The sequence below is a fragment of the Numida meleagris genome, chromosome 1 (genome assembly GCF_002078875.1).
Source record: "Numida meleagris isolate 19003 breed g44 Domestic line chromosome 1, NumMel1.0, whole genome shotgun sequence".
Taxonomy (NCBI): Eukaryota; Metazoa; Chordata; class Aves; order Galliformes; family Numididae; genus Numida; species Numida meleagris.
Window position 1 is genome coordinate 1,609,488 of NC_034409.1, and position 13,593 is coordinate 1,623,080.

A 13,593-nucleotide genomic window follows, 5' to 3' on the forward strand; every position below is an offset into this window, starting at 1 on the left:
GCTGATAGTGTTTCACACTGCATTACAAAGCAACATCCCTAGGCGTTGTCCATAAACCATTGTGTCATCATGCAGGGTTATACGAGGACTGCAAAACCACTGTAGGCAAGAAGTGGTGCAGAGAGCAGAACAGGAAACAACACCTGTAGTCTCATAAGAAAGTACAAGGCTGAAGATGGGTCCTTATTTCAGGGAAGAAGGGTAAGTCACCCTATATAGCTGTGCAAAGAATCACAGAATAATTAAGGATGGAAAAGACCACTAAGATCATCAAGTCCAACCGCCAAACCATCCCCACCTTACCATAACCCAGGTTGCTAAGATGAAGGGGGTTCCTGTGGTCTTTGTACAGTTTCCAATACCATCACAGAGTCTGTTCGCTTTGGGAGCCCATCATTTGCCCTGAGTGTGCTACGAATGCTTTGCTTGAATTTGCAGAGAGTGTATTCCACAGGTTGAGATGGAGAAATAGTTACCAGAGGACAACATGCTGAACGAAGGAGAAGTAGATGCAGGCAAGGTGATGTGAGAAAGTTTCTCAAGGGCTCAGGATACTTGTGCTTGTCTTGAATTTGCAAGAACTGATAAATTCAAGACAACCAGAGCCTGCCAAATCTGCACCGTATCACAAGCACACACATACTTCACCAAGGGGGCTGTATGACTTGGACAGTACCCAAGAATAGAATCATAGACTCATAGAATCGCGTGAGTTGGAAGAGACCTTTTAAAGGTCAACTGGTCCAACTTCCCTGCAATGATCAGGGACATCTACAGCTCAATCAGGTTGCTCATAAACCAGTCCAGCCTGAGAATGAGGATGCTCCAGAGATGGGGCATCCAACCACATCTCCAGGCAACCTGTTCCAGGAATGTGGCAGCTGCTATACGGAGATGATGAGTACAGTGTTATGAAGATGTCTGATGAGACAACATGTTCTCAAGAGCCTTTCCAAACCCCTGTTTAGAAGCCAGTCGTGTGAGTACCACCCTTGGGTTTGGCCTCCCAGCTGTGGCTCCAGATGGGTATGAATGTGTGTGGACCATGTGAGAGGGTAAGCCAATGTGTTGTATGAATAGTTACTTGCTATTAAATAAAACAGCTTGACTCTACCCACAATAACAGCTTAATGAACACAAGAAGTTCCCAAAAGACCTCTCCCCCACCCACTCAATCCTCTGTTAGTGAGAGAGGATTGCAACAAACGCCAGCATGCAAGATAGACCCCTTACAAGGGGACCTGTTTGTTCCAGGCATGCTTGGTGCCAAAAGAACCCTCTCATTGCTCTTGTCCAGGTGTTTTGTAATAAGAGAGCTGCTGCCGTGCCATCCTTGCTATCTGGAAACACATACATGGTGTAATTACCTCAGTTGCAAAACCTTTTCTTTTCCTGACCCCATGATCTAGGTAAGCCCCTGCATGTCACCGCCTCTTCTCTCTCCGTAGTCATGCCATGGTGCTCTTGCATCATGCAGTCCAACAGATTCCTTCTCACACCTCTAGTCAGTGAACAGACCTGATCCAGGACTTTGTATTTACTGCTTGTGGTGGTGTGATGGACAATGTGATGTGTAGTTCAATGAAAATTTGTTTTGGAAGAAAACAGATTCCTACATTTGAAATTTTCTTGTTTTCATATCATTTGTCGTGGCACCTACCAGCACAGCTGCTCAGTGGGTGGAAAATGTGGACTTCAAAGCTTGAGATCAGCCATGCAAAGATGAGGCAGTCTCAGATTATTAAGCAATTAGAGACAAACGGAATCCAAAATAGTCTGACTCTAGGCCACAACATCCCAGCCTGAATTCAGAGCTGCTCAGATACCTCAAAGGGTCTGAATTCTATCTTACATTTACTGTGCAGCTTCTTTTCCATCCTCCCATGTCTGGATGCATAACGGGCTCCTTTCCTGCATCCTCACTGCAGCACATCTTGGATGCCAGGGTTAGTGAATGCAGATCTCATGTGTTACCCCAGGAAGATCCCACATCATCATACTTGACCATGGTGGATGCTCTCCACTATTACTCAAGCACATTCCTCATGGAAAGGGATGAACTCTTGGAGTTAATGGCCAAGACTGACATGAAAAACTGAGTTCATGAAAAAATGAGACTAGAAATCAGAGGATTCTTGACAGTTGGAACAACTGGGTTCTACTTTTAACAAGGAGGTTGTGGAGCTTCTTGTCCAGCTGGGCTGTGGCAGCTGGGAATTAGACTGACTGATTCAGAAGACCACTTCTTGGAAGACACCATATGACTTTGGACCTGGAAGAGAATCTTGTCAATTCCACAAAAGTTCTTAAAAAAAACAAAGCACCAGAGCCTTTGAGGAGTCCTCAAATATCTTTTAATTCTGAAGTTTCAAGACAGATGCACAAGCAGTTATGCAGCTCAGAGAGAACCTATCTCAGAATGCGAAACCCAGCTGGGTTGGCTATTCACCAAATAGACAAATACAAGTGCTGTGTATCCTTGGTTTGGAGAGCTGACATAAACTTATCGGCCCCAGTGAACAAGGAACCTTTTACCAGGCGGGTACAACTGGCCAAGGCAGGACAGAATGGTGACCTGAGCTTGCCTCATACTGCAGAGCTGGAATGTGCCCTCCTCCTGCCCTTGCTGATCATTTAGTGCTGAGCTACATCAGCCTGTGTGTCCTTCCAGCACATCAAATGGTGATTAGAAAATATCTTCTGAGCTGGGATACTCTAAAGATATATTCAGAAAAAGAGAATTAAGTTCTGCTATTACCTTTATATTGACAATTTTCTCCTGCATTCGCTATCATCCAGTGCAGTATGAGCTGCGGAAACTGATGCCATATGGCTCTGTGATAATGAAAAAGTAGAAGTGGAAACAAACGGTCCCATGTTACCTCCCATTACGAGAATTGGCTTATTACTATCTGGAGGAATAAGCAGCTAGATCTCTTTGCAGAGGGAACAGCAGAAAACTAAATGCATCTATGACTGTCACTGCAAAAAGTACTGGCAGAGCTGACACAGGCTTCCCATGCAGCAACGCTGTTGGAACAGCTTCAAAATCATCACAATTCCACATGTTACCAACAAGTAATGTCATGGTGCCTTTCACTTCAGTGTGGTCTGAACTTTGGCCTCACCCAGCGTGAAATCTTTTCCCATCCTGCCTTACATCCCAAGGCAAAGCAGCAGCGACAGAGCAAAGCCAAACCCCCCCCCTAAATCTCCACCAGGATGCCTCTTCCTCCTGCAGTGCAACCGCTATTGGGAGAACACATTAAGGAAGCGTTACGTGATTACACATCGACCCCAGCCCAAGAAAACCCCAAAACCAAATTTGAAATTGCATTTCCTTCCTCGCTAGCAGACTGTCACCCAGAAGACACATTCTTTTGCCGTAAACTATAACAGAAACATATAAGTCTGGGCCTGCAACCTGACAGCCCCTGCCGCTCGCTGCGGCTGAGCAGATTAAACAGTGGTGATTTTCTTGTCCTTGGTGGCCTGTTTGATAGCAGCCTGCTCACAAATGATCTCCTTCAGCCTCTGCAACCTCATGTTCTGCGTGGTTTGGTCTCCCACACCCGTCTGGCTCCGGTGCAGTAAGTTCAGGGCGTAGATGTATTCCAGCTCCGTGTACTTCACACCTTGATCCACCACCAGGTTTAAGAGCTCATCTGCTGTGTTGTACAGCATCTCATAATACTGCCTGGAAAGCAAGCAAACAACAAAACCACTCTAGTGAGTACTGATACATTTGATGCTTCACACCTTTAATTCTATAGGATATCATCAGTGATTATTTTTCATTCAGCAGTGCCATGAGCTGAGAAGGCTGCATCAGGTGCTGGACATGGAGAACACCAAGGCATTCCTGTTTAACACAAGTTAAATAAGTTAATACAAAATGCAGAAGTACATGGGAGCAAACCTCCAACTCTCCCTACTCCCAACACTCTTCCATACTCAAGTATAAGACATAAATTATGGGGAACTGAGGGATCCTCTTTCTTGGTTGTTACCTTCAGCCAAGATGCCACACATCCACGCTTTGTGCCTCAGTTTCCCCATCTGTACCAAGGTCTCTTGCAGGTCTGTGGTCTAGCTAATACCAACAGAAAAGCATCCTGTCCAGGGGAAGCTGTGCAAACACAAGGTTTTACAAAGCACCTTCAGGCAGAGGGAGTCCCAAACCCGGGCAGACTCTTCAAAGTCAGGGATAATGGGAAGGTTCTCCCTTGTGACTCCACACTACTAAGATCCAGGGAGCAGTGAAGGTTGGCTGTGGATTTTGGTCTGTTTGGGGTATCAAAAACAAGCAAAAAAAAGTGGTGCATGGATGGAAAGTACTCCTTTTTCTAGAGGAACTGGTAAACTGTGTATCTTGCACAGATGTTACAGACCCTCATAAAGAAATAAGGGTCTGAAAAGCTCAGGGAAGAAGTGAAAATATCCCTTTCTTGCATCATGTGGCAGCAAGGATTGTTTCCACCAAGCACTGTAACATCCAGCACTTGCACGAGTCCCCCATGCTTCTGCAGGAGGACAAGGGAAGGCTGCAGTCTAATCCTTACGTCTTGCAGGGATCAATAATTTAAAACCCAAGAGAAAGGGCTCCAGGAAAAGTTATCACCTCACTCCCTCTCTCTGCTCTTTGACTGCATTAAAATAACAATCAGGGCAAACATGGCAAAACTGCATATTAAATTTCTCTTGTTCTTTACTTTGCAGGCTCTTGGGTCTGGCTTAGCTGTGCTTTTGCAGAGTGTGCAGTGTGCCAGCAGACTGCAAATCACTGCAGCAATGACTGTAACTGCCTGTGACAAAAACCAGGTGTTTGCAGCTTCTTGGGTTGTGCCTTGTTGTGTGGCTGATGTTCCTGGGATTCAGATCTCTGCATTTTCATCCCCTCTGTCTCCTTCAGCTCTTGCCTGCTGCTCTGAGCTAAGACTTTGCTCCTGTGGCTGAAAGTCTGCAGCAACATCACTGCTATCAGAGACCAGGTGGGAGGAAGGGCTCACACCTAAAGGAAGGGGACTCCAAAATCACCAATTCCAAGAACAAGGACTCATAGGATTTATTTGTGTAAGTGAGGATACACATATAATACAAGGATATACAGAAAGCACAAGAAGTAAATAAAAATTAGCTTCCGGAGATAAACAATAAGCTGAAAAACCAATCAAGCAATTGGTAGGCTCCATACAACTGAGATACAGAATACAAAACCCTGAAATTGAAGGAGGACGAGTTCTCCAGCATCATCAACAGCCCTAGAGGACTCTGAGCTGGGCTCTGGTAGAAGGACACATCGCTCTCCTTAGAAGCAAGGGAAAATGGGGCAGGCTAACGTTTGCTTCTTGACAACACAGGATATTCTATGATTTCTCTTGGAAAAGAAAGGGGAACCATGCAAGTGGCTTAAGAATAGCATCACTAAGAGCTGTTCAGCAGCAATTTTGATCTAAGGGATCCCCCAAATTCCCCTAACTTAAGAGGAGGATTCCAGGCTGTACATCTCCAAAGGCAGGTAGATATGTAAGGCTGGGAAAGATCTTGCACATAATTATATCAGCTGCTATTTGCAGATGGCATTTGGGTAATCCCTGCAAGCTACAGACTCATCAGCTCTTGTGATGCTGATAATGCTGAATGAGGCGAGTGCTTCACAGAGTGACTGAAAACATGGTTCAGATAAGAAGCATCCTGCAAGGCTGGTTTGGTCCCTTGGAAAGCCACAGCATCAAACTTTATCTTCTGATAAAACATCAATAGCAAGAGCCACTAAACTCTGGGACTACACCTCTCAGTTCTGGATTCAGAAGGCAGGAGACCAAACCAAACCTCACCTCCAGTCACTGGAACAGACGGAGCATAGTTCAACAGTTTTATCTGGGATGCTGCAGAAAGTCCAAAGAGTCCAAATTCAAATTGCAGTACCTACCAGCGGGCTCTACAGCATCCTTCTGGCGTCCTGGTGTGCTCACTCAGTGAAGCACAGAGTGCCCAGAAGCTGCTGTGAGCCTCGATGTGTTAAGGTATTAATAAAGCCATTTCAATACACAGGGAGAAATCTAATCCTACGTTAACTCTGAGGGTATTGGCAATATCTCAAGTACGGTTATACACACAATGTATAGGAAAAACAGCACAGCTGCCAAAGTAAACAGTGAGATTTAGGAAACACTGATCACCTTCAGAGATTTTATGCTGAGCAGATGTGAAATGAAATTTTGCTTTTGCCAGCTCTGGTGGGATTTTGGGAAAAATGCCACATATCTTGGCTGGGGCAATCTCTCTGAGATGGAAGGCTCTGCTCAAAGCATGGAACTCTTGGCCTTCCCAAGGTGATGATCCTAAAAGAAGATCTGGAAGAACACATCCCTCCTAATTCCACCTGCTCCCAGCCATATTCTCAGAGACACATGAACTGTCATACCTGGAATGTTTCTAATTATTTCCCCATCAGGCAAATATTAAACTCAGAAAATGTCCAGCAAGAATGCAATTATACAGAGAGAAAACCTGAGGCTGGAGCTGTGCTACCAGTTTTGCCCTTATGTGTTAAAACAGTTTCCAGATCCTGCACGGTGAGTCCTTCAGAAAGCTTCAGAACATTTCCTTCAGAACATTCCCCTCTCAGTATTTTGATTCTCCTTTGCAGCAAGGGACCAGGAGGGAGAAGAAGCAACCACAGACCCTTTGGGCATCTCTCCATTTGACTGCATCTCTACTGCTTAAATGCCATTTGGGTGCATTATTCAGGGGCACAGCCTTGAGCCTCCCTGGTTCTTCAGGCTGGCTTAGTGATAGTGAAGTGCAGGGGAGGCTCAGGTTGGATATTAGGAAAAACTTCTCTGAAAGAGTGGTCCGGTACTGGAACAGGCTGCCCAGGGAGGTGGTGGAGTCACCATCCTTGGAGGTGTTCAAGAAGTGTGTAGATGCGGTACGTAGGGACAGGGTTTAGTGGGCAGTATTGGTGGTAGGTGGACGGTTGGACTGGATGATCTTAGAGGTCTTTTCCAACCTTATTGATTCTACAATTCTATGACTGCTCAAGGTGTCAGTGAGAATCTGGGTGACCAACACCACTTTACACCCTCTCCTGAGATGCTAAAGCTGCTCTGTCTGCAGCACCAACGCAAACCTTGTCTTTACTCTGTGTCCTTACAACTCCCTTTCTTCTCAGCCTGTCCCAAATCCTGGGTTACTGCAATCGAATTCCATACCTAATAAACACAGGACTCATCTGTCACTCTGTTCAGGATCAGATTACTTTTTAATTAAAAATTTCCTGCAAAATGAAAAAAAAAAAAAAAAAAGAGCAAGCGAGACAGTACAAGTGAGCAAAAGGTATGCATTTTTAATTGGGAGCAATTAAAAAACTGCCGCTTTGGCATGGCATTGCCTTTGGCCAAACCTTATTTGCATGAGTAATTATTCACTCCATTACGGAGTCTGCTCAACTTTGCCTCCCTTGTCTTTGAAAGTATTAATAAATATTGATCAGACACACTCCTGTTTGCCTTTGCCCAAGCAGCTCTGATGGACTCATCTTCTGATGTTATCAAATAATGAAATATGAAAGAGTGAGTGGGATGAGCCTCTTGTTCTGTGATTTTTTATTTAGGCTCTTCATTTTACTTTCAGAAGTGTATTTGTCCCTGCCATTATAAATGCTCTTTTGATTATCAAGAGGAGGTTGTGAAAAGCAAGTTAGTAAGGGATGGGGGAAATAAATGGACGACAGGTGAGGGAGATCTCTATTCAGTGAAATGCTGGCAGGCTGCTCTGGTTTTTAAAGTTGAGATTTAAAGCCAGGAAGAAGAATTAATATTTATCAAAAGTTGATTCTATCATCTGACAAATAGGTTAATAAATAATAATAGCAGATTAACATATCTAACTGGAAAACGAATTTAGTTCCCCAAGCCTTCCATTGACTTCCATGTGAGCACAGCTAAACTTGTGTAAGCTGATTTACCCTAAACTGATCATCAGTTTGGACACCAAGATCCACTGAGCAGTCCAACACTTGGGTTAAGAAGAGAACAGATCAGAGTTGATCTCAGGAATCTTTACTCACCTAAGTTAGGAATGTGGCTGATGGGAACAAAGTCACCTGGGTGACTCAGCTCATCAGGGAAATCTTGTTTGTATGCTTACTTGCATCGTTAGTATTTATTTGCATTATGCAGAAAAGTGTAGACAGGGCTTGTTGAGTTTATCTATCAGGCAAATGCATAAATGTAGTACAAGTTGTTAAAGAGCATCTTGTTCTGGATGCCATCTTCAAGCAATTGGAAGGAAAGACTATTAGGAGTAGTCAGTGTGGACGCACCAAGGGGGAAATCATGCCCGACCAACATGGTAGCCTTCTATGATGTCATCACCAGCTGGGTAGATGGGGGAAGAATAGTGGATGTTGTGCACCTTGACTTCAGCAAGGCTTTTGACACCGTCTCCCACAACATCCTTGTAATGAAGCTTAGTAAATGCAGGATAGATGAGTTAGATGAAAACTGGCTCAGCAGCACAGAGTCAAGTTGGAGGCCTGTAAATAGTGATGTTACCCAGGGGTTGGTGTTGGGTCTGTCTTGTTCAACATCTTCATCAGTAATCTGGATGAAGGGATAGAGTCCCACCTCAGCAAGTTTGCTGATGATACAAAACTGGGAGGAGCGGCTGACACACCAGAAGGCTGTGCTGCCATTCAGTGACACCTGGACAGGCCAAGAGTTGGGCACAGAGGAACTTGATCAGGTTCAACAAGAGCAAGTGTAGAGTCCTACACGTGGGAAAGAACAACTGCACGCATCTGTGAAGTTAAGGGCTGATCTGCTGGAAAGGAGCTCTGCAGAGAAAGACCTAAGTGTCCTGGTGGACAACAGATGGAACGTGAGGCACCAGTGTGCCCTTGTGGCCAAGAAGGCCAATGGCAGCCTGGGGTGCATTCAATAAAGAGTGGCCAGCAGAGCGAGGGAGGTTCTCCTCTCCCTCTACTCTGTCCTGGTGAGGCCACGTCTGGAGTCCTGTGTCCAGTTCTGGGCTCCTAAGTTCAAGAAAGGCAGAGGACTGCTGAAGAAAGTCCAATGGAGGGCTACAAAGATTACGAGGGGGCTGGAGGAACATCTCTGTTAGGAAAGGCTGAGAGATCTGGAGCTGTTCACCTTGAGAAGTCTGAGAGGGAATCTTGTCAATGCTTGTAAATATCTAAAGGGCTGAGGCCAAATGGATGGGGCCAAGCTTTTTTTGGTGGTGTGCAGTGACAGGACAAGGAACGACAGGCAAAAACTGGAACATGGGAAGTTTCAAACTTTTCTTTTTGTTTCTGTTTTAAAACAAGACATCAACTTGCCTAAAAGGAATCCATTTTGCAAGGATCCACTTTTAGGATATTTATCATAAAAGATGGTAACTTGAACTCTTTTCTTGGAGAAAAGAGAAAAAAATAAAGAGGCTCTCTCATTAAGAAGAAATCTCTGAAAAGGCAATCAGGTCAAGACAAGATCCTCTGAGGACTATTAATACCATTCTCCATTTAAATGCTAATGCTAACCTATAACCCAAGGCCTGCACACAAAAAAGTTTTTCAAAAGATGGCCAGGTGAATTCAAAATTAAATTCTGATTTCCCTGAGAACGACTTGATCTCTTCTTAAGAGAAGGACCTTCGGATGAGCAGTGTGATGTTTCAGAATAAAGAATCTTACTTTAATTATTCACTCATTATACAGCTGGGTGCCTACTCTGTAATGATGTGGACAGAAACAGATTCAGAAGGGGAGAGCTTGGATCTGGGTGATGACTTACCCAGAGGGAACAAAAAAACTGTGTTCTGTGCTTTCTCTCTTGCACTTTTTGGGGATTAGGGACTCACTTTTACAATACTCTTTTTTTTTTTTTTATTTTACAATACTAGGAAATCTAATAAGAAAGTAAAAAAGGTTAAGTACGAAGCACTTACAGACTAAATCTAGACACACACACAGAAAAAAACACACCCACAAGACAGAGCAATGAACATACACTTGCAAAGGAAAAAAGACCAAAGCTGCAGTAATGAAGTCACTTCATTTTGATAAAGGCAGATCTCAACAGAACTATTACATTTACACATATGGAGGAGGTGAGTGAGTGCAAAAAAGGGAGGGTGCAGAAAGAAATGAGTTAACTTCGGTTCATGTAATACAGAAGAAACAGATTTTTGGGCCTGAGTTGAATGAGAAGAGATGCCCATGGGGGATGGGGCTGATGGTTACTTGGGCACCAGAAGTGGGACAGGATTGATGAGCAGCAGCATGTTAGATTTTGCAAAGCGAGTTCTCAAAAGCTGAAATACCAGCCAAAGGAAAATCCACATAAACCCGCAATTACTGTAATTTCTACACCTCATGAAGACTGCAATGATGTTTGCACAGAATCATAAGAGTCATTAAGGCTGGAAAAAACAACTAAGATCATCTAGTCCAACTGCTAACCCATCTCCGTCATGCCCACTAACGCATATCCCTCAGTGCCACATCCACCCTTTTCTTGAACATCTCCAGGGACGGTGACTCCACCATCCTCCTGGGCAGCCTGTTCCAATGCATCACCACTCTTTCTGAGAACAAATTTTTCCTAATATCCAACCTGAACCTCCCCTGATGCAATCTGAGGCCATCATCTCTTGTCTTATTGCTGTTACCTAGGTAAAGAGGCCGAACCCCATCTCGCTACAACCTCCTTTCAGGGAGCTGCAGAGAGTGATAAGGTGACCCAGTGATCAGCATTTTAAAGCAAGAGCCTGCAAGCAAGGATGCTAGGTCTTCAATCATCTTGGGAGCTTATGACAACAAAACAGAAACTGCTGCTGGAAGGCACCTACTATATATATCCAGTCCCTAAACACTGCCTGTCTTAGTCCATGTCCTTCAATGCAGGACTCAGCCCTAAACATAGGAGAGAATATTATTACAAGCTCAGGACGCTATTCCACAGGTGAACGTATAGCCTGTTTGTCATTTTTTTAAGATTTCTTTCTTGACCTTTAATTAACCTGGACCACCAGTTCTGGGCACAACAACAGTAATGTCCATTTTCTGCCTCCTGAAGAACCCAAAGTGCTTATGGGGAATTCAGATGGGTTTAGCTGTCCACATCAGAGATACTATTGCTGTGCTAGTCATAGAATCATAGAATCATTAAAGCTGGAAAAGACCACAAAGAACATCTAGTCCAACCATCGAGTCAACCTCAGCTCCTCTTACAACCATGTAAATAAATGGGCATCTCATGTCAGTTTAGGGTGAAATGAACTATGGCCACAAAGGACCTATTTGTCTCCATGGGCAGTAGAGGGAACCTAGAATGAGGCTAGATCAGCCAAAAATGGCTGTGTGGTGCTGTGATCTACACCTTCTCAATGTGCACCAAGGACAGCTTCCTCCACAGCCTCTTGGAAGCCCAAAAGGAGATGTCCCATCACCATGCACCATGATTTGGGCAGGAGGCTGCAAGCTGCGTTCCTACAGCAGGAGAACATTAAGAACGTTAAGAGCCCTTAAAAAGTCAAAATATGCAAGTGCCAGGATGCGAAATGATTTGCAAAAGAAAAAAAAAAACTGAGAGGAAGAAATAAAAGTGAATTTATAGCGTAACGGTTCTTCATGTGGCATCTCTGCAAATCGCAGCCCTTAATAAAGGCACAAATCAGGGCTGTGATGTAAAGATATGCCTTACATAACTGCTTCTTTTTTGCTAATATTTCCTTCTTACTTCCTTCTTCCCATAGTTTGTCCCTTGTGCCCTGGGGCACCATGGCCTGCTGGGGACACGTGGCACATGGGCATCTCCGCATCGGACAGTGTCATCATGGATGGGAACGCGTGCCTGGATCATTTACAAACCATTCCCTGAAAGACAGCAGCCACCCTCACGCTGTGCAGGGATACACAGTAATTACACGGCTTTTTCAAAGGAAGGATAAATCCATTAAAACCCATTCAACAATTTTTTTTTCAAAAACAAAAGCGTCTGAGACACTCCTTGCAGCTCCATCCTGGCTGCTACTAAGAAGGACGGAATTTCTCACTCTCCAAATGGAACTTTATAGGGTATTAAATAAGCACCCTCAGCACTTATCTAAATCTTTAATTAGTTCTATAATATACTGATGATATCAAGGCTAATTAAATTTATACAGATAAAGAGCAATGAAATTCTAACCAAGTGAGCTGGAAAGTACATATTAAATAGTAAATTTAATGGTTCAAGCAGATAAATGCAATTTTAAATAAAAAAAATTAAATTCAATTTGCATGTTGTATTAAAATTGATTTTGAGTGTGCAAATGATTGGAAAAAATCTTTTTAATATATCAGTAGAAGTGCTAATCCAGCCTGTTCAAATATCAGTTATCAATGCCAGCATTTGCAAATAAGCTACACACATTTGCATTTTTACTGCATATAGTAAAAAGAAAAAAAATTATCTATACCATATGCCAGTTTATAAAGAATATTAAGCAATTTTTCCCCTCGCCTCATGCATAAATGAGAGGAGATGTGGAAATGAATGTAGCCCTAAAGAAGAGAGTGTCAGCAGTTCGATGGAAACTACTGCAAAGATTGCTCCAGTCAGCAAAAAATAATACAATTTTAGCTACCCTTTGGGAACAACCATTACTATGAGGAAAAAAAAAAAAAAAACCAAACCCAACAACCAGTTTTATTTAGGATCAAGTGACTTGGAACCAGATAAAAAAACCCCAATGTTGTAATTGGGGAGATGTTCAGTGGTGCATGTTTGCTGATTTTTAATATAAAGGGGAATGTTTGGTAGCTACCGATGGGTGAAGGACACATCTGCTTGCTAGGCAGAACAGGACGCAACACGTCAACTGCGAGGTCCACCAAGCCAATATCTGCCTGTAGTAGGCTGAGGTTGACCCTTGATGCTTTAAAGGAGGCTTGAACCACTCGCTGAGGTGAGGCAAATGGCCAAAAATCCTTGAAAACTCCTGATTTTGTTTTCTTTTCTTGCCATCTTTGCTCATTTGGTCTGAATGCTGTAGTAGCTTCAAGAGTTAGGAAATTGAGCTTCTATGGCTAAGCTGACATAAAAATTGGTATGCTATCATTTGTTTGTTGAACATGTTGATGCTTCCCATGCAAGAGTCCCTTGTCTCACAGCACTATCGTGTTTTCTCCTGGTAGCACCATCCTTGTGCCAGTCCAGAAACATCTGAGATTGAGGAAGCACAGAATCATAGAATCATTAAGGTTGGAAAAGACCACTAAGATCATCCAATCCAGCCACCAACCCATCCCCACCATGCCCACTAACCATGTCCCTCAGTGCCACGTCTGCCCTTTTCTTGAACACCTACAGGGATGGTGACTCCACCACCTCCCTGAGCAGCCTGTTCCAATGCCTCACCACTCTTTCTAAGTTTTTCTAAAATCCAATGTATGGATAGCCACTCGCTCAACACTGGGCAAGATCTACCCAAACATGGAGGATAACAAAACCATGCAGCAGCCTCAAATCCTACCCATGGGCTCATCAGCAAGGATTTACTACCACCATAAGCTAAGGGGATTGAGTGCAATGATCTCCCCCG

General features: G+C 43.7%; 1 protein-coding gene across 4 annotated transcripts in view; it reads right to left on the bottom strand.

The window, feature by feature from the left end:
• Nucleotides 2,332–13,593, bottom strand: part of EXOC4 (exocyst complex component 4) — a 397,026-nt gene continuing 385,764 nt past the window's right edge. For all 4 annotated transcript variants that reach the window (XM_021384283.1, XM_021384286.1, XM_021384285.1 and 1 more), the window contains one exon: nucleotides 2,332–3,697. In XM_021384283.1, the coding sequence (XP_021239958.1) occupies nucleotides 3,460–3,697 (238 nt within the window). In that variant the 3' untranslated portion in view covers nucleotides 2,332–3,459. The remainder of the gene's footprint in view (nucleotides 3,698–13,593) is intronic.